This window comes from Fringilla coelebs (assembly GCF_963513975.1).
Source record: "Fringilla coelebs genome assembly, chromosome: 2".
NCBI classification, from domain to species: domain Eukaryota; kingdom Metazoa; phylum Chordata; class Aves; order Passeriformes; family Fringillidae; genus Fringilla; species Fringilla coelebs.
The window spans coordinates 26,664,855-26,692,226 of NC_140029.1; the positions used below are offsets into that span (position 1 = coordinate 26,664,855).

Below are 27,372 nucleotides of genomic sequence, written 5' to 3' on the forward strand. Positions count from 1 at the left end.
TGTCACAGGAAAAGACAAAACTTGTGCAACACCAAAGCAGCCCGTGGTTGGTGAAAGCACTGGAGAAGGATGGCAGCTGGCTGAAGATAGAGGACAACTTATTTATTTTGACTTGAACTTTCAGAAGAGAATTAACAATAGGTGAATACATAACTCTGGTCTTTGCACAGATTTCTGAGTATGCTGCTTCTCCAACACAGCTCAGAGCCAGGACTGAGCAACACTTTCCTGCAATTACAGCTCCCACTGCCAGCACAAACGAATGACACAAATTGTGGAGTGTCTGGTGACCAGCAGATACATGCAGTGAATACAGTACTGCAGCTAAACATGTCAAGCCCCTTAAAAGCTTAACGGTGAGGTGACACAGATGACCAAACCAAATATTTATTAAGGACATTTAAAAATTAATGAGTTGCATCCTTGCCCCCTTCTGGCTTGTGTAGTAGTAACACAAGAACCTAATAAAGGAACCAGAAAACAACAAAAAAACCCCACTAGACCAAGATTTCCAAAGCAGAAAACTGACAAGAACCATACAGACGTCTCACATGACTGACTTCAGTCCTTTAACAGTCCATTTATTCCTTTTTCCAGTGCCAAAAAATATACACATGTACAGCTTACTCAGCAGCAAATCTCCCAGGTGCATTGAATGAGCAGATGCCTGCAGGTTTGCTCTCCTTGGCATGACACACATGATAAATTACGTTTAAATTTAGAATTGGCAAGTACAAATCCTATGGCTCAGTTTCAAACCAAACAACTTGGCACCAAGTTTAAAAATACATACAGCATATCTGTGAAGTAATACTGTATGCACTGAACAACTTGAAGACATCTGTACCATTGAGGATTATAAATTGAGCAGCCTAGGTGTTACCACTGTATCAGCTTACTTAAAATGGAAGTCAGAGTACCCTGTAAAGTGAAACTGCGGACAACAGCAAATGATTAAAATATATAAGAAACTTGTAAGGTGAAAGCAGTTTATTTGCATTTTTTATGACTGTTCAAGTGTGAAGGTGTTACTTCATACAGGAATGTAAAAATCACATGTGGTTTAAAATGGGTAGAGGACCAGGAAGAAGAAAAGAAAAAGCGTAGCAAACCTCAAAACCTGGCTCACAAGGATCAGCTACTATCTCTGGAGTATTTTGCCCAGTCTTCCACTGTCACCCATGAAGGATTGCCCCAGGAATGAGATTTAAGAGTAAGTGTGCGTGTGTATATATACACACACACTGGATCCTGGGCTAAGCATCCCTTCCTTCTTGCTCTGATTAACAAGGAAAAAAACCTTCAACCCACATGCATTTTTTATGCTCTATTTATTCTAAAAGGTAGAAGGTTCATCAGAATGATTTGAGGGAGCTCTCATCACGAGCAAATGTTTCACAAGCTCTAGTGCTATGAAACTTCAGTTACATCACATACCAACAGATTAAGCTACTTCTGGTCAGTTATATTCTATCTATATATTTTAAATGGCAGTTGTGCGAGTGACAAGCATTCCATTGCTTCTGGCTAGATAAACGCACTCGATGCTGTAAGATGTTACATATTCTGCAAAGCCTGTGGGACAGATATAGGAATGGCTTCTTTTGGGGAGGAGGCGTAGATAAATCAAAAAGCAGTAAAAAGAGTATAACTGCTTCTAGCTCTCTGCTGACTTCTGTAGAATACTTGGAGTTACACAAATGCCCTTCCAAAAGGATGCAGTCAGAAAGCAGCAATTGGCAGAACCTCAGTGGGAACTGTGCACAGGAGTGCCAGGCAGCAGCGGGCTCAGACGCTGACACCTGGTGGCTGTTTGGCCAGGGCTGACACTCACAAAAAGAGACAAACATTCATAACAAATCACTCACAGGGCATTTGTAACTCACTTGCAAGGCTCTTACTAAGAGAAAAATCACTAATTTGTTCCAATTTTCCCTCGTCTTGCTTTTTAAATGCCATGCACAACTGAAATTCTAGCAAGTGGAAGGCAGTCTCTGTATGCAGCATGTACACTTGTCCTTGCATGTTGTGTTGACATAATGCTTGTATGAAACTCTAAATATTAGAGTTTAAGAGAATACTGTAAGCTTTTATACCCTGGCAACTATAAAATAAAAGAGTCTGCTGTCATGCAACACTTCAACGATCCAAACAGATATAATTTATATAACTTAATGCACTATTTTCTCCAAAATTCTTATATCTATTCAGCCTTAAATACAGAAAATATATTGATCAGAACTGTACATACTCTCTAGCAACTCTTCATTTTAACAGACTTTTACAGTGGCTATGACAAACTCATTTTGATGAGGTAGCATTTGCAAGAGCCCTGTGCGAAGACACGCTGAATAGTTTCTGGTAAAACTTTTGTGCTTAGACATCAGAAGACACTGATGAGAAACAGAAGACTGAGACCACTGTGCACTTCATAATCAGTGGCTGGCAAAAGGGGAGAAACAAGTGACTGAACTAAAATTTAGATTTGGTGAAAACTGGTGCAATTTCACCAGCCTTGAGATCACTGAAACGGCATTAATTTGCTTTTTAATCCCCTTAAATTTAATTGAATGCACAACACATTCACAGGCATGAAGACTTGTAATCACTAACATAAAGTCTCCTTACCCCTAACTATTTCTCCACCATGGAAGCCAAGTAGTTAAGTCTTTGGGCTTACATCTATTTTTTGTGAGAAGTGCCAGGAAATGAATTCACAACTATGTTGCATTTAGCTAGAATTTATGATATGTTTCAAGCTACAAATAAAATCCATATTCCACCAGTTCATTATTAAAAATAAATAAAACACAATTGAAGACTAACTGAATTATGATAACTAAACATGAATTATAAAAGCATCTTTGGTTGTTTAATGTCTGCTTTAAAATGGTTACTAAAAAAAGCTAGAGTTGCAACACAGCATAGAGCAGCAGCCTGTCCTCAGCAATGCTATTGTTCCATGTCCAAGCACTTCAAGAAGAAAAATGAGAAAGTCAAATTCATTGGGAGAGAGCAAAAGGCTGGATGTAATCACTGTATACATCTAAGATGTGAAAATACAAATTTAACATTTTGGCAATAAGTTAAAAACAAAAAAAGCATACGTTCCTTTGTTTGGGGATTTTTTTACAATTCTGTATTAAGACAGATCCACAGAACTAACTTTTATAAAAATACAACATACTACATAAGTTTTATTTATGTATTTAATTTATATACCACAAATACTGCTTTTAATATAAGTACAATATAATACATTTTTATTTATGTAACTGCTGGTGTTCACTTTGGATTATGAACTGAATGGCATGCTGTGCTGTCAAAACTTTAATAAAATGGCCTCTAGTTAAACTTCTCCAAAGTACAAAATCATGCAAAATCTACATCCTATATGATACAACCAGTACAATAATTGAAGCCAATAGGCTACAAACAGCTTGGATCTTCTGAGTTTGTTCTTGAAGTGTCCACACGTCCGTCAGCATTTCCTTCAGGCAGAAAGGAGGAATTGCAGTTTTGTCTGCAGAATGTCATCACAGCCACTGAAACCAGCACCAACGTGCAGGTATCAGCTAACAAATCTTCATTACCCACTGCAGTTCATTTAGTCCAGATCAACCAATCTGGCGTTAGGAAGTTTTATGTTTTCCTCCTGTGACTACTGGTCGTGCATATTCCACAAAATCATCTATTAGAACAGGCCATGCTCCTACAGAGAAATCAAGCAATTGAGAAATTAGCCAACCATTACCAGCAGTAAACTGGTGTAATCTACAAATACAAAGGATTAGAAGCTCATGTTGACATTTCTGGCTTTGTCTCGCTTTAACAGGCACAACATGATAAAATACTTGAAAAAAACACCTAACTAATAAATTCCACATTTGCATCTCTTCTTTCAGCAATAGTTCTTAAGACAACCAAAATGTATTTAAAACACCGAACTCCACACTACAACTATAAACATTAGCTGATAGCAAAACCATGGCATTCTTATTATAGCCATTCATATCTTAGGACTTATTTCTGCACACATTCCAAAACAGAATTAGTAACAGAGTAAACTGCATTTAGGATAACAAAAATTTTGTACAAAACGTTGTTTCAGAGGTCTGTAGCACAACACATTCAAATAATGTGCTCTATCATGGTGTGACTGCATTTTTACCCCTGTTTTCAAATTACAGCAAACCAGTCAACCTTCTTATCACTACTATTTTGGCAGTAAGTATGACACTGTATTGGCAGCTGAAACTTTAAGGGTAAACAAATTAGGACACGAGGTAACAACATGTTCTCTTGTTCATTTATAGCAGTATTTTAATTCTGCTATACCAATTTTTGAAGATATTCAGGTACTGCTTACCTTCTTCATCATAGTTGGACATATCATCTGCAATCATATTTCCAAAATCTAACAAAAGATTCCAAGTATCTTTTGGAATTGATCTTTTATGATGTTCCTGTACAGAGGAATAACAGTACTGTTCAGTCCAAACTACTTTCAAATTCCATAGCAGTATTTTATATTAAAATGTACAGAAATACACCTATTTCAAACATTCCTTCACCTTCTTTATCTTAAAAAAAAACCAAAACCAAAAATAAATCCATCTGAAAGACTTCCTGCTTGCTTTTTTCTTAGGTTGAAATCTTTTAATTTAAGTATTTCTTCTCAACTAAACATTCAGGTTAAACATTTCTTCTAAAGTAACACACTTGAACACCAGGCTGTAACTTGCAGATTTTTCTTCAGTTGCATCTATAGATCTGAATTTGGATGTCTTAAAGTGTACTCAGGCAATTAAAACCTGAAATGGTTTCAGAAGCCCTCTTGATGAAATTGGTACATTATTCAATGATTCAAATAAATATAATACCAAAAAATTTAGAAAAAACTACAGAAAAATATTTCAGAAAGTGTACACCATCCCTACTAAGCACTGAGGGACAAAAATGCAGAAAGACTTTTTATTTCTCCTAAACTACAGATAAAAAGATAAAATGAAGACAATCAAGATAAATTCTATATTATGTAACTTCATTTTCTGTAATTATATAGACATGCAAATGTAGAAACATGGATGAGTGAATCAGGTCTTTTACAAGAATATTTTTGAATTTCTAAGGTTTAACTTATGCATCTTTACTTCACTGCCCACAGAACTGCACTAGTAATAAGGAAACTGTCAAGATCAGTTCACTACTATTAGCTAAAAAAATTAATCAACCTAATTACTCAGGCAAAAAATGTTGTGGAAAATGGAAAGTCTCTTAATGTTAAATTCTGGTTTAAAAAGAACCGAATTTATGCATTAGTAGTACAAAAGGCAGAGCATGGTAAAATACATGGTTGGCAATAATCACAGCTGTCTTGAGAATCAGCAGCACCAGTTCCATCTACAATCATGGCCTCCTTTCATGCAGAAACTTTCCTAAGTAGGAGGATACAGGAATAAGCAAGCAGAACACTCCATCACTTTGCTGCATCTTTTTGCATTATTCTAAATTAGAAAGCCATAAAGAGAAGATTTAATTTGGCTTGATTTGAGAGTATTTTATATCAGTTTTCAAAAAGGTAAAAGTAGGAAGGAAGTATAGAGATATCCCATCTTTTTGTTATTGGAAGCACACAGCCAACAAAAGCCAGACTACTGTGGAATAAGATAGGCAGTAAGGAATAAAATACATACTTACCAACAAAAATTTATTCCAGAGATCTAAAAATTTAAACCTTCCTGACAAGACTAAATTCCAGTACGCAATCGCCATTTCGAGATCTGCAAGAGATAAAGCAACACGTAAATATTGCAGTACACTATAAGCAATAAACCCTTTCTGGTTAAACTATTAATACTACATCTAGTATATTATAAAACAACTAAATAACACTCTTTCAAAATCACTAAAAAAAAAAAAAAACTAGAAGGAATTGTTTTCTACTCTCCCTGACTCAAAAGGTAGAAGACAAACAGTAACAGTATAGATTTTGTATTGAACATCAAAGTCAATAAAACTAAAATATTTTTTGTCACCAATGCCAGATTAAAGCTACTTTCAATCTACAGAAAGAGAACACTTAATGATAAATCTCTGCAAATTAAAAAAGAAAAATGTATACACACATGCACAAACATAGCAAATATTGATAAAACCAAACATTTAAATCCACAGATCTCAACGCCTATTAATTTATCACATTTTGGACACACTTGACTTTGAAGGGAATTTAAGGACATAAGGGGATGAAAAAAGCCATTTATCTGTGGTATTATTCCTTACAGCAATAATTCTGGCATCATTCAGTGGACAAACACCTACACCCAGCACTGAAAATACAAGTCCAAAAAATCAGCCTTATTCTGCATCGTGACCAGTGATCTGAGAGCAGGCTTCAAGGAAGATGCAGCACTGCCACATATTCCAGCAGAAAGGCAGAAGCAACATTAGATGCAGCTTAAGGGTAGAAAGGATGTTTCCCTGAAGGCCTGTTTTCATCCTCAGCAGCTCACAATACCTAATGGCTTTGGTGCTTGCCCTAAGTACATGATAACTACTGGGCAACCATAAAATAAGGCAGAGCCTTTCTGAAACCACAGGAGTATTTCAGCTTGTGCTTTCAGTATAAACAAAGTGTAAACAGAACATGAAGCTTAAGAGAAAGTACTGTGATAACACATAAAACAGAAGCTCAACCTGCACCTACAAGAAGAATGGTTTTTGAAATTGTACATGTCACACTACAAACCAAAGGACAATGTCATCTGAAATCAAGCTTCACATCTGAAAGATGGGTTCCAGGTTTTAACACAGCCTTGCCCCTAGAGTCCCTGTTTCAGACAGGGCTGGGCCCTGGATGAAGTGCAGCAGTTAAGATGCAGAGAAATGCAATCTGCCTCTACCTATCTACACAGGGACAGTGCTGCCAGTGTTTGTCCTACTGTGATCAGGGCTCTTCAGTACAGAACTTGAATTATGCTCTAATAAACTTCCTTCAGCTCTTCCTGTCTATGCCACCACACTCATTTTTCACAAAAAATATGAGGAAGAGAGTAATTAATAGCATTACTTGCTGCTTAGATATGCAGATTAATTATTGTTATCTGTCCCAAATTAAAAGCAAAAAGAATGAAAAAGGAGAAGCCTAATAGTTTCTAAACTTCACTGTGAAGTAACTGGCTTTGATCCCACTCACTCAGGCTTCTTTATGAAGACTCAACCTCTCCAAGCAAACCTTGCAAATCTTTCATGTGACAACTTTAAGCAAAATGCACTTTGAAGAAACAACACCTTAAATAGTTGAAAAGTTTATACTTCTGATGGAAATATTCCTTGGAAAAAGGAAGAAAGTACAGGTAGGGAAACAAAGATGATTAAAGGTACCGCAAAAGAAGAGGTAAAAGGGAAAGAAGAGAGAACACTTCCTTGGTTTTAATCAAAGTTAGTATTATGTTAAGGTGATTATTGCAAAATTGTGTTTAAAACAATGCATGTGAAATACTGTCTTAAGCTGACACTCAAGGGACACCGTGTACACGTGTCTGCCAATGAATTCTCCTGCACAAAGATACAGAAGTTATTTGCTATAACATATGAAAAATGCATATCCCACTGATGATGCTGCTCTGTAGTGGATGAAACAGGTCCACACTGGAGCTGCTCTTCCCAGTAGGCACACCAAGGAAAGTTCTCATTTCAGTAAAATTTGCTAAAGGGGGAAAAAAAAGTCCATCTTTCTCATCTGGTTCAGTGTAATCCCAGAAAACCATCAACTAACACAAGTGTTATCTGAACAGAAGGGTAGTGATAGATGGGACTATCACGTTTGGTAGTGAAAGTGCCAGTTTATGCAGCCTTAAAGTACATGAGCAAACTAGGCCTTCAGGTTTGCCACTATCTCAGGGGATATGCCTACACTTCTGTTTGAAGATAATTCCCTACCTAAGTGGAAAAGTCTGGCATTGGAGAACAGAAAAAGAGGATTTTTCTGCTTTAAAGGGAAGACCTATTTAGAGAGTTCAAAGTCTACATTAGCATGCTGACAGTAGTATCAATAAACAGTACTGCTGTGGATCTGCTACAATTAGTGCTGCACTGATAGATACTGAAAAAAGAGAAAAGCCCTTATGCCATTAGGGTTCTGCCTCCCCATGGGAAGATGCTTTTGCAAGGCAAAAATTCCTCAGGCAGTCTTAGGAATACCTCTTTCAATGCTGTATAGATACAAAGGCATCATTACAATAAGCATCAAACTACAACGACAAAATATGCTGGGTTTTTTATACCAAAATATATGCTACCCACATCATAGACCAATAATGTAACCTTAATAAACAGAAGACAGATGCATGGATCTCTGAAAACACCTAGGAAAGGATCAGTTTAAAAGAGACTGCATTGCTAACATCCATTTTCATATCCAAAGTATGTAATTGCTAAAAGGTTGAAGAACATCATAAAAATACCACACCATACACTGTACATTATATAGTTTGAGCTTTCAACCCAAAAATATTTTTAGTATTGACACCTAGTGAGAGTTGTATGTCATACAGACCCTTAAACTATCAGCTTTTCTCCATCAGAAATAGTATTTTGCATGCAGCATGATCTATCCTCAAACATTACAACCTCATTCTAAACTGGCTTTTAAAAAAACCTTAGCCTCTTCTATCCTGATTGAACAGAACAGTGATAACAAACAGCACAATTAATGCAGAAGGAAAAATACAGCCTGTGTCTGCTTTTAAGATTTGACCAAATCTTGTTAAGAAAGAAAAAAAATTATTAGATTGCTGCAAGAAAAAAATAAGAATCAAATTAAGTTCTTCATGCTATGATTCTGGACCAGGGCAATGAAGTCATTGCACACTAGAAATTAAGGAAGTGTGAAAACAAAAAGTGAAATCAACAGACAGCAGGAATTGGCTGGAGAGCAGGATTTCTGAGGAACATGAAATGCAGCTGATTTACACCTGCTGTGCCAAAAACCACCCTCTGGGACTGCAGCACTCATTTGTCATCCTCTGCCAAACAGAGCTTTCTAGCTCTGAGTCTGCCCTACCAGCAAGACCTGTTCGTGCACTCATGTTTGAAATGGAGGGAATATTATCACTATTTCACCCGAATTACTAGTATAGCTTTTCAAGACTGTGCTGGAACTGATGCACAGGTAAGAACAATGGAAGCTGGTGTCAATCTGTCTCAACAACAGGACTATTATACCTGCCTGACCAATAAGCATCAAGTGAATACTTGCAAGATTCAGTGATTTAATAAATTCCTTGTTTCTTCATTTCTGAATGATTTTTAAGAGTCTTCTTTGGCCTCCAAATTGCTAAGAACACAGACACAAGAATTAGTTTCTTCCTTCCTAATCAGCAAAATAGCAAGAATATACCATGAGGATTAAACCTAAAAACACTTCATTGAATTGGCAAAAGCTCAGAGCAAAACAGGCTGTAGTTGCAACTGGAAGCTCCCCCACAGAAGATAGGCAGAAGGGGAAAGAACAAGTGAAGGGGGGGTGATACAAATACAGATGATGGCTAAACGGGATCTAGCTGTGCTGGATCCACTCATCCCTGCAAAGACATCAGCAAGGAGCTTCCCAGTGCCGTGTGTTAGGGGACAGATAATGCAGTGTCAGGTTGAAGTGCCTGTGGTGGACAGGAGGAATGGTAAAGCTCAGCACAGGGATTTCAGAGGAGCACTGCAGGAGCCCAGCAGGGTCTGGCTGTGCTCATTGCCTCTGTCTCAGCATCTGCCACACTGAAGCAGCCTGATTCCATGCAGAACCTTTCTTGTTTATCTGTTTATCACCTTAAGCACAAAAACAGATGAACTGCTTTGGAATGCAAGTTAGACTTAGGAGATGATTGTCAGAACACCAGTTTGAGTGCAGCCTAATGAACCTGATTATAGCCTGTTCAAAAATCCTTTTGCTTCTCTGCAAATCTCTCCATGTACCACTCAGATAAATGACAACAGAAGACCTAAAGTTGACTGGATATTCATTTCCCAAACATGAGTAAGAGAATCAATGAGGCATTAGTAGAACTGGCAGTTATGCCACACTTTTACTGATCAAAACACCTCTTCTATACTAAGTTTCCCTTAAACTGCTGGCATTTTCAACATGGAAAATGTGAACAAAAATAAAGCAAGAACCATGCACACAAAGCAAGGTCACTGGAACACCTAAAATACAGCATTTACAGACCCCTTACAAAAGAAATAAAATTTATTTATAGACCTCACTCAACTTCTTCCATGCACTCCTACAAATTGCCTATCAATCCAATTCTTCATTGAAAGGGGAGGACATCTCGATAACTAGCTTGGGGGGAGAGCAGGAGTAAAAAAAGAAAACAGAACAGAAAGAAAAAATAGCCTTCCCTAATGTCTAAAGATCTCTTCAAAGAATCTTGAGACACTGCTATGATAAAAGCCAAGCTGATGTTGCTTCAATTAAAAAGAGTACATTATACTCATCTGCTTATAGGAGAGGAAACCTCCTTGAAGTCCACATACCGGATGCAAAGATAGTCATTCTTCTGGTCTTGAGGTAATATCTGATTCAAGTCTGAATGCCCTCCTCATCTTTCATCTCTTGCTTGATCCCAGGAAACTGGCAGAGAGAAGGAAGCACAACCTTTTGAGCCAGCAGGCAGATGAAGGGATCACAAAGAAGTGATGAAGGACCCAATTGGCTTTTTGTTTCCTTGTTGGAAGGTGAAGACCATGAAAGAATGCATTAAGCTCCTCCCTGGGGCTGAAACAAACTGTAACAAACTCCTGAGCATGTCTTTTTGGGGCTCAAGGGGAGACCCGGTAAGAGAATCAAAGCAAGTATCAGGTTCAAAAACCAAACAACCAAAAAGAAAAAGAGCTATGGCCTTGTTTAGAAAGTGCCCTTAGAAATCTGAACTGCTCTGCAGACATGACAAAAGACCTAAAATCCTATTCTTTAATACACTTACCAACAAGAGCTAGGATACAAAATTTCACTCAGACTACAGTAGAAAAGCTGAACCTTGGGAGTAGAATGCAAGATAAACCTCTCTGAATTTACACTATGCAAAAATTTAAGATTTATTGCACTATATACAGTAGTAAGAACATGAGAAAGCAGATTAAGGACAGAATCATACTTATCCATAACAATTATTTTTAAAGTCTCTTGGCAAACCAGATAACTTGATAAACTGCACCTTCAGAATATAAAGACAAAATGCAAATCAAGTTTAATATATCTAAGTATTATGTACTCCAGGTCCAACATGCAGCCATTGAGATAGAACTGCTGTGCTGAAAGATGGCTGGCTTTTTTCCTTAATTCTGTCCACCACTTACAGAGTCACAGTTTTAACAGTTACAGGCATCCATTGTCTTCTTGGATAATGATCAAATATATTCAGATGTATTTGAAAGACACTCATTGGGTGCTTGGTAACATTCATCAGGACATCATTTTCTGCTTCAAGATCATCATGGCAGATCCTATACACTGAGCTTTTGCCTCCTGCATCTCACTCCTTACACAAGATATCACCCTGGGGCACTGCTACTACTGCCAGAGCACGTGCCCAGGCTGGAGCATTCCACCGGGCAATACTGAGCTAACACAAGTAAATGCAAACACTGGAGTTGGAGGAGACCACAGCAACAGAAGTCCTGCAGATACAAGGAGAAATAAAAATTCCCTACTGTCACCACATGAACTGTGGAAAAGAGACTCCTATAAAAGGCAGTCCTATTTCTAGGAATGAGTATCGGTGTACTGAATTCTGTGTCTATTTTAGGGCATGACAGAACAGATGTAACTTAGTTTATTGGAGAGCATTTCTTCCCATCTAATTACATAATGGCAGAATTTCTTGCACTGGTTTTGAGGGGAAGTGGAGAAAAAAAAAATTAAAAAGCAACGGAAGATAGGCTAGTCCAAAAATAGATAAAACACAGAACTACACGCACACTCCTACTCTCCAAGACCACTTTCCTAGAGCAAAATCCCCTCTGAATTATGAAGACAGCTGTGTCAGGTATCATCAAAACTCTTCTATCACCAAAAAACTTCTAAGAAAGGCTTCTGTGCCTTCCCACTCCCCATCTTACAAATGGCAGCTGGTGTGATAAAAGATACTGTGTCCTGCTGCTAATAACTCCAGAAAGTATGGGACACTCAGGAGATTTTTTCCAAGCTATGCTCCAAGCAAAAAAAGATCCAATGAAAACTGACAGTTATTTCAGAAAAAAAACTTCTAGAAATTCCGTCTTCAAGCACTGCTGCCCAAAATGAAGTCAGTTACAGTGAAATTCACCTCAGAATGCTGAAGCAATCTCAAACTCCTACCATGTTTGAAACTTCATAGGGGTCAAAGAAGTTCTGGAAGAACCTCAGGTATTCCCTGCCAAACTGGGAGAAAGTAACTCATCCAAGCAGGTCAGTCCTGAATCTAACACTGCCCAACACTTAAGTAACTCAGATGATAACAAAGAAAACTTCTGTTAAATTTGCAACTTAAGACAAAACCTGAAAAAAGTCTAACATGACAGAAGACAGGATTAGGATTCAAAATTATTTGGACAAATTGGAAAATCATGTGGAAGTAAGTAAGAAAGATTTCATTAAAGAGAAGTGCAAAGTCATAGTGCTAATGGGAGTAATCAACTGCAGAAATATCAGCTGAGAAAGATCAGACTCAACTGGGTACATTGCAGTGCTGCAGAAACCCAATTGTAAAACGGACTGCAAGCTGCAGACAGTGTCAAAATTCAGCAAACTCAAAAGGATGCAAAACAAGAAGTAAAATACTTAAGACACATGGATGGTTATCTGGCTTGTTTAGCTACTACATGACAAGAGAAAATTAGGTCAATTTGATTGTAAAGGAGATGAGAGCTGGAAGAAAAAATTCCAGTATCAGAGAGCTAGGAGATAAAATTTATCAGGGTAGTTGGTTTTACTCAGTCCAGAAACTAAATGAAGGCACATACATAACATAACACCAACTATATAAGAAGTCATTACTCACTCTAACAAAATGTCTTCTGCATATTTACTTTGGCTGGTTAAAGCATTAAACTGGAAAATTCAGAAACAGAGATTTAACTTATATGCTAGAAAAAAAAAAATCTAACAATAGGTTTAAGCATACATGGACAAAGATGTATGAAACCTGCCATCAAAAATTTAAGATTATATTTTGTGATGGCAATGGCTCTCAAACTTGTTCAGCCAGAGGACCAGTACAAATCAAACCCTAAATCTTATTAATACCTATTGAAACTGAAAAGGCAATTTAGTATATATTGTAGCATACCACAAAATATTTGATTAGAAAAGTGTGTGCAAGAATTGGTTTTGGTAGATGCTGACCCTGTCTAACAGAAGAGAATACACTATGTAAGTATTTCTCTACCTTTCAAATCTAAAGACCACCTAGCATATTAAAAAAGAACCCATAAATCACTATTTCCTGGTGTTTTTCAGAGGAGAGGGGACAATAAATAAAGTAATAACTGTTGCATATCACTTCTTAAAACAGCAGATATGGATTTTTTAAAAAATCTGAAATGACGAAGCAGTGAACATGACTCATAACCAAAGCATTGCTGCTTAAACATTTTAAAGATATTTCACTCATTTCTTATGGTTTCAATATGCTAAGGTAACAAGCAAGAAAAAAACATTAAAAATAATAGTGTAAGTCAGTCTGCCTATCACAGACAATTTTCTGGGAAGCTCTAGTCTCAAGAGTTATTTCTTGAAAAAAAAAAAAAAAAATGCCCTAGCACTTAGCCTGAAGGACCCAACAGTAGGAGTTTAATCACATATTCTTTTATAAAAGGTTTTTATCAACAATCTGCTAAGAATATGAATTACTCATTTGTCACTGGCACTATGTCAAACTTGGTTAGTTTTCAAATAGTCACATTTATAGTTTATGTGTATATCCAAGAATCAAACAATATTCTTTTAGCCTACAGATCAGTCCCCTAACCAATTACCAGCCTAATGAGAAAAAGCACTGAATACTTCAGACCCTAGAAAAATCACATTAAAATAGTCTGCAACTGAAATTTCGGAAAGAATTCCTAGATTATTTCCACTCCATTAATTGAAACCATTCACGTTTATCCTTTACAAACTTACAGACCTCTCAGTCTCCTCCAAGTTACAATTCACCAGAAAGACTTTAAGACAAGCAGCTTGGGCAGGAGCTAAGCATCATCCTATATTGACTGAATGCCATCTAACATGCATGTGGGGAAGAAGGAGAGGTCATCACTGTAAGATGACCTAGACAGAGCTAGGCACAGATTCCTACCAGCTCAGATGGTAACAAATCTAATTATTCATTCTGTTTAACTATCTGGACTTCATCAAAGTAAAGGCTCCAAAGTGAATAGGACAGAAAGGGACTTTGTATGTGGCTGATACAAGTTCCCACATCTCCTTGACACTAGGGCACACAGTCATTGGACACAAGTACCAAACAACCCTGGAGACAGGGAGCAGGGATGGACAGCTTCTCATTCCAGGAGAAAATATGTAAAATCATACAGAGAAGAGCATGTGAAATAAAAAAAACCCAAAAACCTAAACCTGTATTAAATGTAGCTGAAGCAACTACAATTCTAAGCTCATCCAAGCACCCCAGTAAAATAACTGGTGGGATTTTCTTCCTTGGTTACAAGATACTGCTTCCTTCTGTGGCTATTACAAACACCTACCTGTAAATTTACTTTTTTCCTTCACCTCTTTGCTCCACTATGATGGATAATCCCTGTAAAGATTCCCACTCTAAACGTATACAGGGCTAATTTTTATTTGGGTAAGCTACCATTGGCCTCAATCACTCAAAAATGTGACATTAGTCCATATGTTTACTCAATAGTCTCTCTCTACTCAACCTATTGTGATCCAAGAAATGTGGTGTATCTCCACTGAAGTCAGAAAAGTGGCATCTGCTTTTATTTCTTTACTATCTAGAATCATCTTAGGAAAACCAGAGAAAGTCTGATGAAAGCTGCCACCAATATACTGCCATGTAAGAACTAAGTAGTAGAAATTAAGAGACTCTACATATTATTGAAATCACTAAAATTCCTGAAAACTGAAATCAGCAACAATACCCACCAACTCATTCCACAGTTTAAGTTTTACTTCAGTTTTTGCACTTCTTACTTTCTCCTGCTAATAGATCAACTCTTAGTGCAAGAAGGAACTTTGGAACTTTCTGGCAAAAAACCATCTTTCTTACACAACAGAGAAGACAGACTTATAAATGAAAGGACCCCCAATAGTGAATAAAAAGAAGTACTGGAAAACAAATCAGTTTCCTCTTCATGTCAAATAACCAGTACCTTCAGTTCCAAATCTGGATTGTGCTGCTTCCCCTCATCCACTACTCATACAGGCTTAGGTGAAAAGCTTTTGAAATATAAGTTCATGAGTGTCATGTTGGAATGACCCAATTAAAACAGGAAGCTATCTGTAATACTTCTTTAGGTATTCCATAAATTCCAACTTCAGCTGTCACTGACTTACCTTTCCTGCAATTTGGAAGTACTGAGCTTTGTTAAGAAAGACTAGCTAAGGGACAGAATCCTAGCCAACCTCACAGAGCCACTACAAGACTTCTTCATTTTCATGTCAGCAAAAGTGGCATGTGAGCCATGAGAGAGTGAAGATGGAATGAAAAATAGAACAGCTGAAAAAAATGAAGAAAAATATAGACTGGCTAAAAGTTGTCCATAGCTAAAAAAAAATAATTAAAAAAAGAAAAAGGAGACACCAGGAAAGAGAAGAGAGATTATCCAAAGTCAAGAATGTGGAACAGACACACCTGGTTGAAGTCTAAATTGATATTCTGCTCTCCTAACAGTTCTTGAGAAAAACATTTATCAACTTTCCAAGTAACTCAGACACAAATTTAAAGTGGCTTTGCTAAAAAAAGAAAAAACCCCAAAACCCTAAAAAACCCAACAAACCACTTCCTCTCACACATGGCACAAAGAACAGGGATGGTGGAACAGTGCTATTCTATGTACAGAACATTAATTCCTTCCTACACAGGATCTTCTGAAAGTGGACATAAATTTGAAAAGAGTGGACTTCATCTATTCACAAACTAGATATTTTTGATTTGAAGAAAAAAATTGAATTTAAATGATGTATCAGTTTTACTCCAGCAATACAAGGCATGGATTGGGATAAAGCTGAAACTTTATGAAGAATAATAGTTTAATGCTATATAAACTACATCTATTTTTACTCACTAGTTTTAAATCAAGTCCATGATACCCTTTTTCTCTAAACTTTACATAAAAACTGAGCTAAAACTAAAGATTTTAAGGAGAACAGTAACTTTTGCCCAATTTTCTCCCTCTTCCTGAGCTGATATGGACATCTTGTTTCAGTAGTTCTTAACACACTGAGCTCACTAGTGCAGTATTTAAAAATATAAAATTTGACAGGTCTCAAAGAACTGCAGGAACTTCATTTGACAAGAGGTGAGAGAATGTCAATACTGGCAGAGAACCCCATTAAATTATCTGTACCAAGGGCATGTGAATAAGAGATTAAATGAAAGAAGATGGGAAAGAGAAGTCAGTAAAAGAAATCAATAAAGAGTTTACTATACAATTGTCAATGAGAATACTGTAGTACTGGAAACATTTGGAAGACTTCACTGACTGCAGACATTTTCTCTTTTCTTCTACTTACCTAGACCTTTTTGTCCAGGATTTTTAGCAAAGTTAAAAGTAAACTGATAAAAATCTTTGAACTTTGCTGGATCCTTTAGCTCTTGTTCCAGCCTTGGCAATAGAGCTTTTAGCTTTTCTGTGGTGTCACACCTGTTCAAAAGAGATTACATTATTTGCATATATTTAAAATTTCTTCCTACTTCCCCCCCTCTCCCCTTTTTATGGCTTAGTTTAAGAGAAAAACAAAACAGCGGTTAAGACAAAAGTTATTATCTTTGTGGATAGCATTCTGAAAAATAGAAATGCTCATTTGCCTTTAAAAAAGAATTTTAAGTGGAACATTGCATACAGGCATCCATTTAGCGACACAATGCAAACAGGATTCAGTGGTTTAACTACTTTTCCATCTCTTGATGAAATTCTGAACAGATGATATTCTGTTCTTAATGAACACCCAACCCTCACTGAACTCTGCTATTCCTTCCCCTGAGACAGATGCTGTAACACAAGTGTGTGGTTTTCTTTAATCTAGACAGACAATGCTTATTCCCTACTCTCCTGAAAAAAGAGCTTCACACTACATTTTTTACAGTTCATCTTAACATTTGATGACTTCCCAACTAAATGAAGTATTATTTGCAGTCATTCTCTCCCCATCATAGAACAATTGAGAATAAAACTGAGAAACAAAATAAGCCTTGAATGATAGCCTGAAGGCTGGCAAACTATTGAACAGCCTGGCACAGGTAAGCTAAGACAGAATCAAGTTACTGAAATTCTAACAGAAACACATCCCTGAATAACACCAGCAATGCATTTTCAGTGAAAACACCTGAGCTGAGAAGTCACACTTTTAAAAGGGAAAATGCTTCTGCATTTTTCTGCACAAGGCATCAAATGAATACTAAAGCTTTACAAGGACATAACCAATATCTTGAATTGTACCTAGAAACTCAAAGTGAAGCAGAAGGGTTTCAAAAGAAGCAGTAACACAACTAACACTGTGTATTTGAAAGTTCCCCATAGTTAAATGTTTGTATTCTAAAGATTCAAGAATAATTCTATTAAAGGATGGGTAACTATAACAACATCCATGAAGCACAAATGCAGTTTTAACTGTCTTGCATGGTACAGATAAAAATAAGTACCTCTCTGGTCTCCAGCAGTACCTGGCAGAGAAAAGAAAGAATTCTGCCAAGAGTCTTCAACTGAGAAGCTCAGTTTGGGAGCTTCTTCTAGGGATTTGATCTAGACAATAAATATACCTACTCATAGGCATCCTACAGATGCTATGTGATCTAAGCCTCAGGGAATGTCTTTCCATTTGACTGCTCACTTGTCTTCATTGCTAAAAAGCACAGACACTGTGCCTCCAAGTACGTAACAAAATCATTCCAAATTCTCACAAATGCTGTGGCAAACCATATTATGCTCCTAAGAACAGCTGTTGTTCCAAGAACAGGTGGTTTAGCAAAAACTTTTTAATCACTTCTATGAAAAAAAAAAATTAAAATGCTGGCAACCTTTAATATAATAGCATGAGCCCTTAATTTCTGTCCATTATTCTTGTAATTTCTACCCAGAGCTACCCAGTTGGACAAAATAAAGCAGTGAGCTTCAGATAGTATCAGAAGTTATTTCATCACAATTCCTAAAAAGGAAAGCTTAAAAAGAAATCAATAACTGATGAGGTCAGAAACATCAGACTGCTACAATTTCTGCTCAAGAAACAACCACCACATTTCCTAAAAGTCGGTCTGTCTTAGAAATGCATTGTTTAAGGTGCCATTCTAAGATCAAATTAAATTGTTTATCTACAAAAAAAGAGGAACAAGTAAAAAACTGTACTTATTCACCCATTTAATGCAATCTGTTGAAAAAGAATAATTTGATATCTCTAAATATTAGAAATGCTGCTCCTCTTGTAAGGAAAAAATATTACTTTACTATGATATATGCTTGACTTTATTGCTAAGCAGAGGCAATGTTCAAAGCTTATTATCCAGAACAGCTCCATAACCCAGAAAGGAATTTTTTTATCAGTGACATCACAGTTGGACCAATCTCTTCTACTACCAATATCCTCATTTTTATTTCAATTCCTCATGGATATTTTGTACAAATGAAGTATCTAGTATGAAAGAGAGGAAAGTATAGGTAGTAATATGGACAAAAAGAAAGATGGGTCCATTTGTTGGTAGCAAGGGGAAGAATTAAAGGCTCTTTTCTGTTTTCCTATTTCTTTCCTGCTTCAAGACTGACATTTTTTACCTTTCATACACCTCCAGTGACTTTCAGTTTTTAACAGCAGGAGGTCCAACTCAAGTCCTTAACACAAATATGCATATGCTCACTATGAACTACATAAAAAGACAGATGAACCATCTGACTCCTTTGCTGTACAGGTAGAAATTGTTTTGCTTCGCCCCTACTGTGGTCATTAAGGCTTTGCAGTAAAGCACCAATTCAAAGAAGACAAGACACTACAGGCATTTTGCAGCTGTTAAGCTTGGCACCAGCCCCAACAGCTTTTTAGAGCTTCACACAATTTAAGTGAAAAATGTTTTGAACAGAAACACAGTTCGGGCCCTACATTATAAACTATGCAGAAATGGATACTTACCCCAACTCTGTCATGCCATCAATAAATTCCTTTTTACTGAATTCACATTGTGTGGCTGCCCTGAATTTCCATGCCACAACCAGAACACTGATACTGGCTGGGTCCAGGCTTAAATCATCACAGAACTGCTGAATCCCATCAATACCAATTTTATTTTCATCTTGTGGGTCTGCAGTTCAAAATACAAATAGGAGAATTATAATTATTTATAAAACATATTAACAAATAATCATCTGACAGCTCTGATGTGCTGTCACAATACAGGTATTCATTTTTTCATAACCTTCACATATATTTTCACTTGAAGTCTAGATATTTTTAAAAGAGAATCAGTAAACAGACTAAGTATTCTGTAAACTTCCAGAGAAATTGGTTTGCAACTTTTCCTGAACTTACCTGCTGACATCAACTAAATAATTTTGTTTTCCCTCCACAATCCCCTATAAAAGATTTGAGTTAACTCAGAAGATGCTGCCTACATTTAGAAACAGTAAGGGTGATAAAACACATCAAAATGTACAACATATTTATATTGGTCAGTGTGCATTAAGCTTAAAAAAAAAAACCCAAATCAACCCAAAATCAAGCCCAACAAAAACACCCCTACCACATTAGACCCTAGATTTTTTTTTCTGATAGTGACATATGGGTATCTACTATATCTACTTAAAGACCACATTTTGGGGGTTTAATTAAAAGTCAGGGAAATCACCAAAACATCGTTCAAACAATGCCTTAGCATAACAGAGTCTTAAGCTAATTAATACAATTTAGTAAAAGTGAAACATAGTATTTCCCCAGTAGTACCTTTCTGAATGTTGGTAGACGCCTTATAGTAATTCTGTAACAAAATTCTCTCTCGAAAAAGCCCCCAAACAAACAACCACCTGCACATAAACTTAGATAACTGGAGAAGCAAAAATCAATTAAAAACAAAAGAAAACAAACCCAAACCTCTAGTTTGCAAAGCTTGAGACTACAAACCACAAAACTGTCCTTCCCACCTTTAAGAGGAAGACATTTCTATATCATAAGTTGGGCTGTGTAAAAGAAGCATCTCTTGAGTAGATTTAATACTAACTTCTTAAACTGCTACCATTTTCAACCATGCCATTTTTAAGTCCTGATCCAAGAAGCTGATTTTAAAAAAATCAAGCCTAGATAAACCCTTCTGAATTTTATTTTAATTCTTAAGCTAAGATCTCTTTTACTTATCCAGCCAATACTACAGTGAAAGGAATTGCAAATTCCAGAGAGGAAGTTAATTTGGCAAACAGACTCACGTTTATCTTATTACTATGAACACCCAAGAATTACACCCTTGGTATAATTCAGGGACCTTTGATCCCAAATAACAAGTAAATATATCTATTCAACTACTTCTAAAACACGTAAAACATATTTCTTGTTTATTTGGGGAGTAATCAAAGAACTGAAGGCAAGATATGCACAGTCTTGAAATCAGTGGAAAAATTCTGGTGGATTTCAACAAGGACTTTTCATCCCTATCATATTTCACATCATCCAGGCAACTAGTAACAAAAATGCAATGGTTGTTTTGACAGAGTTGCTCAATAAACAGGTAGGAAAACGAAGAGAAAACAGCACAGAAAAAGACATTTCAGATTTCAAGTATAGTGCACTATTCTATAGGCTTTGTAGAACAAAGGAATCCCTTACTGTTCAGGGGCCAGTGACCCAGGTTTAAGCCTGATATGAATCAAGGTAAGGTGCTTAACTAAGACTTTTATAGTCTTCTGTCAAATCTTGTGAAAGTTTTTAACGTTTACACCTTCAGTTTTTAAGTGCCAGAACTGCAAAGGTGTGCTGCTAACTAAAACACTGACATAACCTGGCTAGACTTGCTTTCACCAAAGTCAGATGGTGCATTCTGCCACTGCTAGTACTTTATAAATAACAAATAACATTTGTGACAATCTTCTTCCATTTCAGATAGTCTTTACAGCATTTATGAATTTGAATATATAGTTTTGACCCAGCAATCTCCAAGACTGACATTCAAGGAGCAAACAAAAGATTCAGATGTATGCATATGCTATATATGTAAAAACATTCACATAGGCATATATAAACCAAAACATGGTTCTCTGAGTTTTGTCTCTGGGTTTTTGTTTTCACAAAGAAATGCTATAGCATTTTAGCCTCTCTGTCCCTACATAATTCATTACCACACAATAATGAAGTATTAAAGAATCCCTACACTTAAAATAGAACCAATTTTGCAAAGAAGAACAAAAATGGTAGAAACAGTAACATAAAAAAAGATCAAGTGTACACAAAACATGCCATATATTTCAATTAGAAAAGTACATAAAATCATAGTTGAGTAGTGGTTAAGAGTTCATGTCTTCAAACATGAGCTGTATGGATTTCAACAGGATCTAGCAATAATTGCAGCCTGCACTGCTCCAACACGAACAATGCACTTATGTCAGGTGCCACAGCTCAGCAAGCACTGTCACCCAGAACACATACTTTATTATATTTAAATGCCTTTTTTGTTGTTGTTATTCTTTTTAACAATGACATAAAATGAAACTTGGAAAAGAAACAACTTTGCCTTTAGTCCACTTTCCTGTGGTTTTCCCTCCACACCTCTCTGAAAAGGCACATCACTTTTGCTGTCATATGCCATCATGAAGGAATTAATCAAGGCTGTAGTATCTAGTTTTGGAGTTTTTTTATTTGACTGTTTTGTCACACTCCTAGCTGTAACATTATCTGAAACATTTTTGCTTTTAATATATAGAAATATTACTGTCTCTGAACAGAATTAATTCCCCCAAATATTGGCATAAGAACAATATGTATTATTTTGCCATGGAAAGACCATCATACACATTTAAGAGAGGCTACTGGCAAAAAAATCATGTAAATTGTATAATAAACTTTGCTACAATATTGACAGCTTGCACTTTTTCCGCACTGGAAGTTTAATTTCCTACTTTTAAAGTCTGCAGAAATCTCCACTGAAGTTGTGTACAGATCATTAAGAGCACATAAAACCTTTTTTCCCCTCTTATCTTATTACTATGAACACACAGTGAGAAGCAAAAGCAAGCCAGCTTTACTTAAAACTCCTCAAAAATGGTAGAGGGCAAAGCAAAAAAGTACTCACACAATATAATTTAGAAGAAACCAAAACAAAATCCACAACAACAAAACAAAAACCCCAAGCTGACCAACCAAAGACTGACCAGAAAACGAAACCTTACCTTTGTATCGATTATATAGTTGTTCTAATTTCTTCTTATCTACTGAATTTTTCATGGATTCTTTGTAGTACAAGTCTGGATTCTGGAAGTAGTTGTCTGTTGCCACTTCTAGTTTCCATTCATTCTGTGTTAAGCAGTATATAGCAGTCCTTTCACCAGCCTGGGTAAATGCCATAAACTGGCGGACCTTGTCCTTCTGGGACGATTTAAGTTTATGCTTTGGGATGCAAAAGAAGCAGGAAAGCCAATGAAGCTAATCCAGAAGTTTGTTTCAGCATTCTACTACTAATGCCTATCTTTTAAAGGTTTTAGTTTTCTTGTTGATGACAACTTTCACTTCAGAATTACAGGAAGACAAAGCCTTGTTCTTCTGCAGTTAAATAGACAGCATTTTCTTCTGAAAATTGAAATGACAGCATCTATATATACATTTTTAGCAGCACATATTCTGTAAGTAACAAACTTGTATTTCTGCTTTATTGCTCACATATGCTGACGTTTTTTCTGTTCTGTAACAGCAGTAAACACAAGTTTCGTCATATTACAATATGGTTATCTTCTGAAAGATATGCCTAGTGGTTATAAAAAAGAGAAATTAAAAGGTGCAACTTACAGATTCTCAAATTCTGTTTAAGTCCATACATGGAGAAAAAATACTCAAGAGTTTTCCTAATATTTTCTTAGCAACAATTAACAATACAAAGTTTAATCAGTCATCAGCTGAAAAAGGCAGAAGCATTTCTCATATAATTATGTTACAAAACACTGCCAACAGAAGACATAAGGCAAAAATAAAATAGATTAAATGGACATATCGGAGATTGCTGAATGCTACAATGAAACGATAAGATTGCTGTAAACGTGATCTAAAACTTTAATGTGTTAGTAGTATAAACATATTTTTCAAAGTATAATTAAGCAACAAAAAAGCCTGTTGCAGTGGTCTACAGGAATTAATGTGATGTTTCTCTCAATTAAAGCAACCACATGGAGACAGTATCCATAAACTTCTGGAACACCCAAGAGGTAGGAATGGGCATTTTATAGGGAGAAAATTTGCTAGTAACATATTTCAACATTATTCTTTACATGAAGTTGGAAGCAGAAGGAGATCGCTTAAGTCAAACTCTGTTTTTTATTATATTCTGTACTTTGGAATTTTGTTAAACCATACTTAACACATGTTAAGCTGAGAAATATATATAAATTCCCCACTACAGCTTAAATAGCCAGGTATAATGGAAAATTTATATGTCTCTTAAAAGAGAACTGAATTCTAATCCAGTGAGGAGTAAACATGGGACCATCTTTCAGCTTACTTTTTATCTCTTGTCCCCATACGGACTCGACTATAGATGGTCCTGAGACAAGAAACACATCATGTAAACAAGATAAGGATTTTGGTCTTTGCTACAGGATTTTTCAATCTAATATAAGAAGAAACATGCCAGGTTTCTTTTTACACATGAAATATGTACAGTGGGAAGAAAAACGTGCAAAATATAACTACTAATACTTTGGTAAGTAAATAACTAATAATCCTTTGGCTACAAGCTCCAGCCAAATTTTCGTGAAGGTCTAGCTAAGAGAGTCTCTACACCTAGATCTCCCTCAGTTACATAAACTTCTTCTGGGCAACAAACTTAGCGATAATCACTTCAAAACAGAGGGCTCTGCCAACAACGCCAGAGCAATCCCCATGTCCTCTTTCAAGCCTAGCTAACGCCAGCCATTTACGGATATTTTCCAGCGAAATGAAACACTGAATTATTCGAAGCGATAAGAAGCACACACGGCTCTCCAGCCCCCTACCCTGCCACGTAGCACGGTTCGTAGCGCTCATCCGCGGCCGGTGCCCTGCAGCGGGAGCGGCACCCGCGCACCTTCCCGGGGCCGAGGCGGCTCCGGAGCGCCCGTCCCCAGCATGACCCCTCGCTGATGGCACCCGAACAAGGATGCGCACCTCGCATCCAGGCACAGCCCAGCCACGTTTCTGGAGCCCTCTCCCAGCTCTCATGACACCGTACGGCACACCCCAGGGAAGCGCTGAAGCTGCTGCAGAGGCACCAGGAGAGCCCTTCCTTCCCAAAACAGCCCCGGCCGACCCCACCACCCCGACCCAGCAAGGGGATTTGTACCGCACCTTTCCCACCGCCTCCAGCTGCACCTGCCGCGTCCCGCGGCGGGCAAGGGGCCGGTGGGAGCGAGGGACTCGCAGCTCCGGTGACCTGCCCCGCCAGCCCCAATCCCAAAAAAGGGAAAGGTACGCGCTGCGCCGGCTGCCTACACTCGAAATACCCGCGGCGGGGCCCGGCGCCCTCCCTTCCCCCGCCGCCCCCGGTGACCTTCCCCGCTCCTGGCCCGGCGGAGGAGGCGGCGGGAGAGCGACTCCGCACGGGGGGTGCGCGACCCCGTGTCCCCGCGCCGCTCGTCCCCCCCCCCCCATGCCTGGCGCCTCCCCGGGCAGGGCGACGGGACTCGTCGCGGCGGGAGGTGCGGGGGCGCTCGGCTCGCCAGCCCGGGGGGTGCCTAGGGCTTGTTCGAAGCCCCCCCTCCACGGTTTCGCCGCCTCCCCTCCCCCCTGGGCTCGCACAACCTACCATTTTATCACCGGCGCTCCCACCAACTTCACCGCCCGGCGCCGCCTCCCGCGCAGGCGCGCACCGGCCCGCCCGCGCCGCCTCCCGCCGGGGAGCGCTCCGGGCACGGGCCGCAGAGGCGGAGCGCGGGGTCGCGGTGCGGAGCCCGCAGCGCTGCCGGGGGGAGCGGCGGCCGCGGCGCTGGGGCAGCTGCGGGGCCGCGGCTCCGACTACAACTCCCGGCGTGCGGCGAGAAGCCGCGGTGACGTTTCCCGCCGCGAGGCGGCGCTCGGAGCTCAGGTCCCGCCCAGCTGCGCTCCAAGGCGCCGCCCCGGCGCTCGAGCACCGGCGCGGGGCGAGGGGCGGCCGCAAGGACGGGGCTCCTCGGTGCCCTCCGCCAGCGGCCGCCGCCCACTGACAGCCGTGCTCACCGCCCCGCGATCCCGCCCTTCCCGCCCCGCCGCTGCGGGCCTTCCTCCGTCCCTCAGGTGAGCGTTGCTGTCGAAGCACCGGGTGGGGCGGCCGCCTCTCTTCCCCCGTCCCTCCGCCCGTCCCTCGGCCGCCATGAGGGAGAGGGAGCCGGGCCGGTCGCCCCCGCGCTCGCTTATCTCCTTCTGTTCTCCCCTTGTCCGCCCGGCCTGCCGCAGGGAGCGGCCCTGGAGCTGCCGTCGCGCTCAGGTGCGAGCGCACCGGGGCGGAGGTGCCGGGCGGGCACGGCCCCGGCCCCGGCCCCGGCTGGCCTGCTGCTCCTGGGGAGGAGCTGGCATTGGGAAAGGGGGCGAGTGGAGGCGAACCCACAGAGGTTCACGCAAGAGCGGTCTGGAGGCAGGGTCCGGTACTACCAGCTTGATGAAATCTGGTGCTACAGTGTCGTGTTCAGGAAGGAAAAAGGGGGAAGATCAGCTGCAATCCAGCAGGAAGCAAACGCTGTTTAAATAAGGACTCTCCCTCTGATTTTATACTTACTGGTGGAGAATGGAAAGGAGTGTTAGTTTTTTTACCTTGGTTTGGGGATTTTTTTGTTGTTTTTTGGGTTTTTTTTTTTTGTGCTCAGCATCACATCATTTATTTTGGTGCGTGAGATCTTTATTCCCATACGAGCTTTTGAGCGCTGCCCCAGGTGTCGCTCCTGTAAACAGTTTTTGCCAGCCAAGTAAAAAGCACACAAGCAAAACTGTCCCCGTGGGTAAACCGCAGTGCTAAGTTTGCACAGCGCAACAAGGCGTGAACTTTGCTGGTGTAAATCTTTGCTCAAAATTTAGTTATGTGGTTTGATGTACCACATAAGACATGCAACAGAGTCTTTTACTCACCTTGGATATACACTGGGTGTTTTCTTCTCTTTTCTTGCAGAAATAGTTTGTAATATATATTTAGCAAAATCTCTGTCCCAAGCCTACTAAACAGGAAGAGCATTAGTTTGTATATATAAAGAAATAGTTCCTTATATTTCACTCTAGAACTTTGCCAGACTGTGAGGATTGTTACTTTCCTGATTCCTTAAAAGTAGGAAGGCCCCACAGCTTTATCGAAATTCCGAAATATTTGTATTTATTATTTTATTGACATTATAGTGATGGGATATGCTTTTGCTACTTTGCACTTTCAGCTCTTAATTTTAAATGTTTTAGCTCTTTGTGTTATTAAACCCTAGCCCACGGTCAGCTGATAGTAACTCAGTACTTTGGTTTGCATTTCATGTATTGAAAAAAGAAATAAACCAACCCACAGACAGATTTTCTCATTTCTCTCTGAAACAGAGATGGGAGGGGTTTTATCAAATGAAGGCATTGCATGACTATGCTTGCCATGTTCCCTTCCCATGGAATCACAGAATGGCCTGGCTTGGAAGGGACTGTAAAGACCAATGGCTCCAACCCCTCTGCCGTGGGCAGGGACATCTTCTACTAGACCAGGTTGCTCAGAGCTCATTCCATGTATTGACGAAGGCTGGCTTGGATAGCTGGGACTGTGACTGTGACTGCTACTGCCTTGTAGGAAAACAAGATTCTCTCTTAGGCAGACTGCTTCCGGATGCCTGTGTCCACGTGTAAGTTCTTGATTAAGGCTGCTGGCCCAGTGATCAAGACTAACTAAATTTTTAGGGAAATACCTGCTGTATTGATGATCTGTTACCATGTTGTGTGTGATGTGAGTTTTTAGAATGCCAAGTACAGGATTTTATATATTGGCATGTGTAACTTTGTTCTTTGAG

General features: G+C 38.9%; 2 protein-coding genes across 11 annotated transcripts in view; one reads left to right on the forward strand and one right to left on the reverse strand.

The window, feature by feature from the left end:
- On the reverse strand, nucleotides 1–25,316 carry DCUN1D2 (defective in cullin neddylation 1 domain containing 2). 8 transcript variants are annotated; one of them, XM_084201118.1, is made up of 7 exons: nucleotides 25,179–25,316; nucleotides 22,579–23,150; nucleotides 19,343–19,511; nucleotides 16,739–16,869; nucleotides 5,701–5,783; nucleotides 4,370–4,466; nucleotides 1–3,712 (listed from the first exon to the last, which is right to left on the reverse strand). In XM_084201118.1, exons 2-7 carry the CDS (start codon nucleotides 22,751–22,753, stop codon nucleotides 3,633–3,635), a joined length of 735 nt encoding a protein of 244 aa, XP_084057244.1. In that variant the 5' UTR covers nucleotides 22,754–23,150; nucleotides 25,179–25,316; the 3' UTR covers nucleotides 1–3,632. The 8 variants fall into 8 exon arrangements, with proteins under 8 accessions (XP_084057244.1, XP_084057243.1, XP_084057248.1 ...); XM_084201117.1 differs by having other exon boundaries at nucleotides 22,579–22,795; nucleotides 25,179–25,252; XM_084201122.1 differs by having other exon boundaries at nucleotides 22,579–22,975; nucleotides 25,179–25,242.
- Nucleotides 25,317–25,508: 192 nt separating this feature from the next.
- TMCO3 (transmembrane and coiled-coil domains 3) overlaps nucleotides 25,509–27,372 on the forward strand; it is a 33,138-nt gene continuing 31,274 nt past the window's right edge. For all 3 annotated transcript variants that reach the window (XR_014615971.1, XM_084201115.1, XM_084201116.1), the window contains exon 1: nucleotides 25,509–25,645. The gene's annotated coding sequence lies outside the window, so the exon portion shown is untranslated. The remainder of the gene's footprint in view (nucleotides 25,646–27,372) is intronic.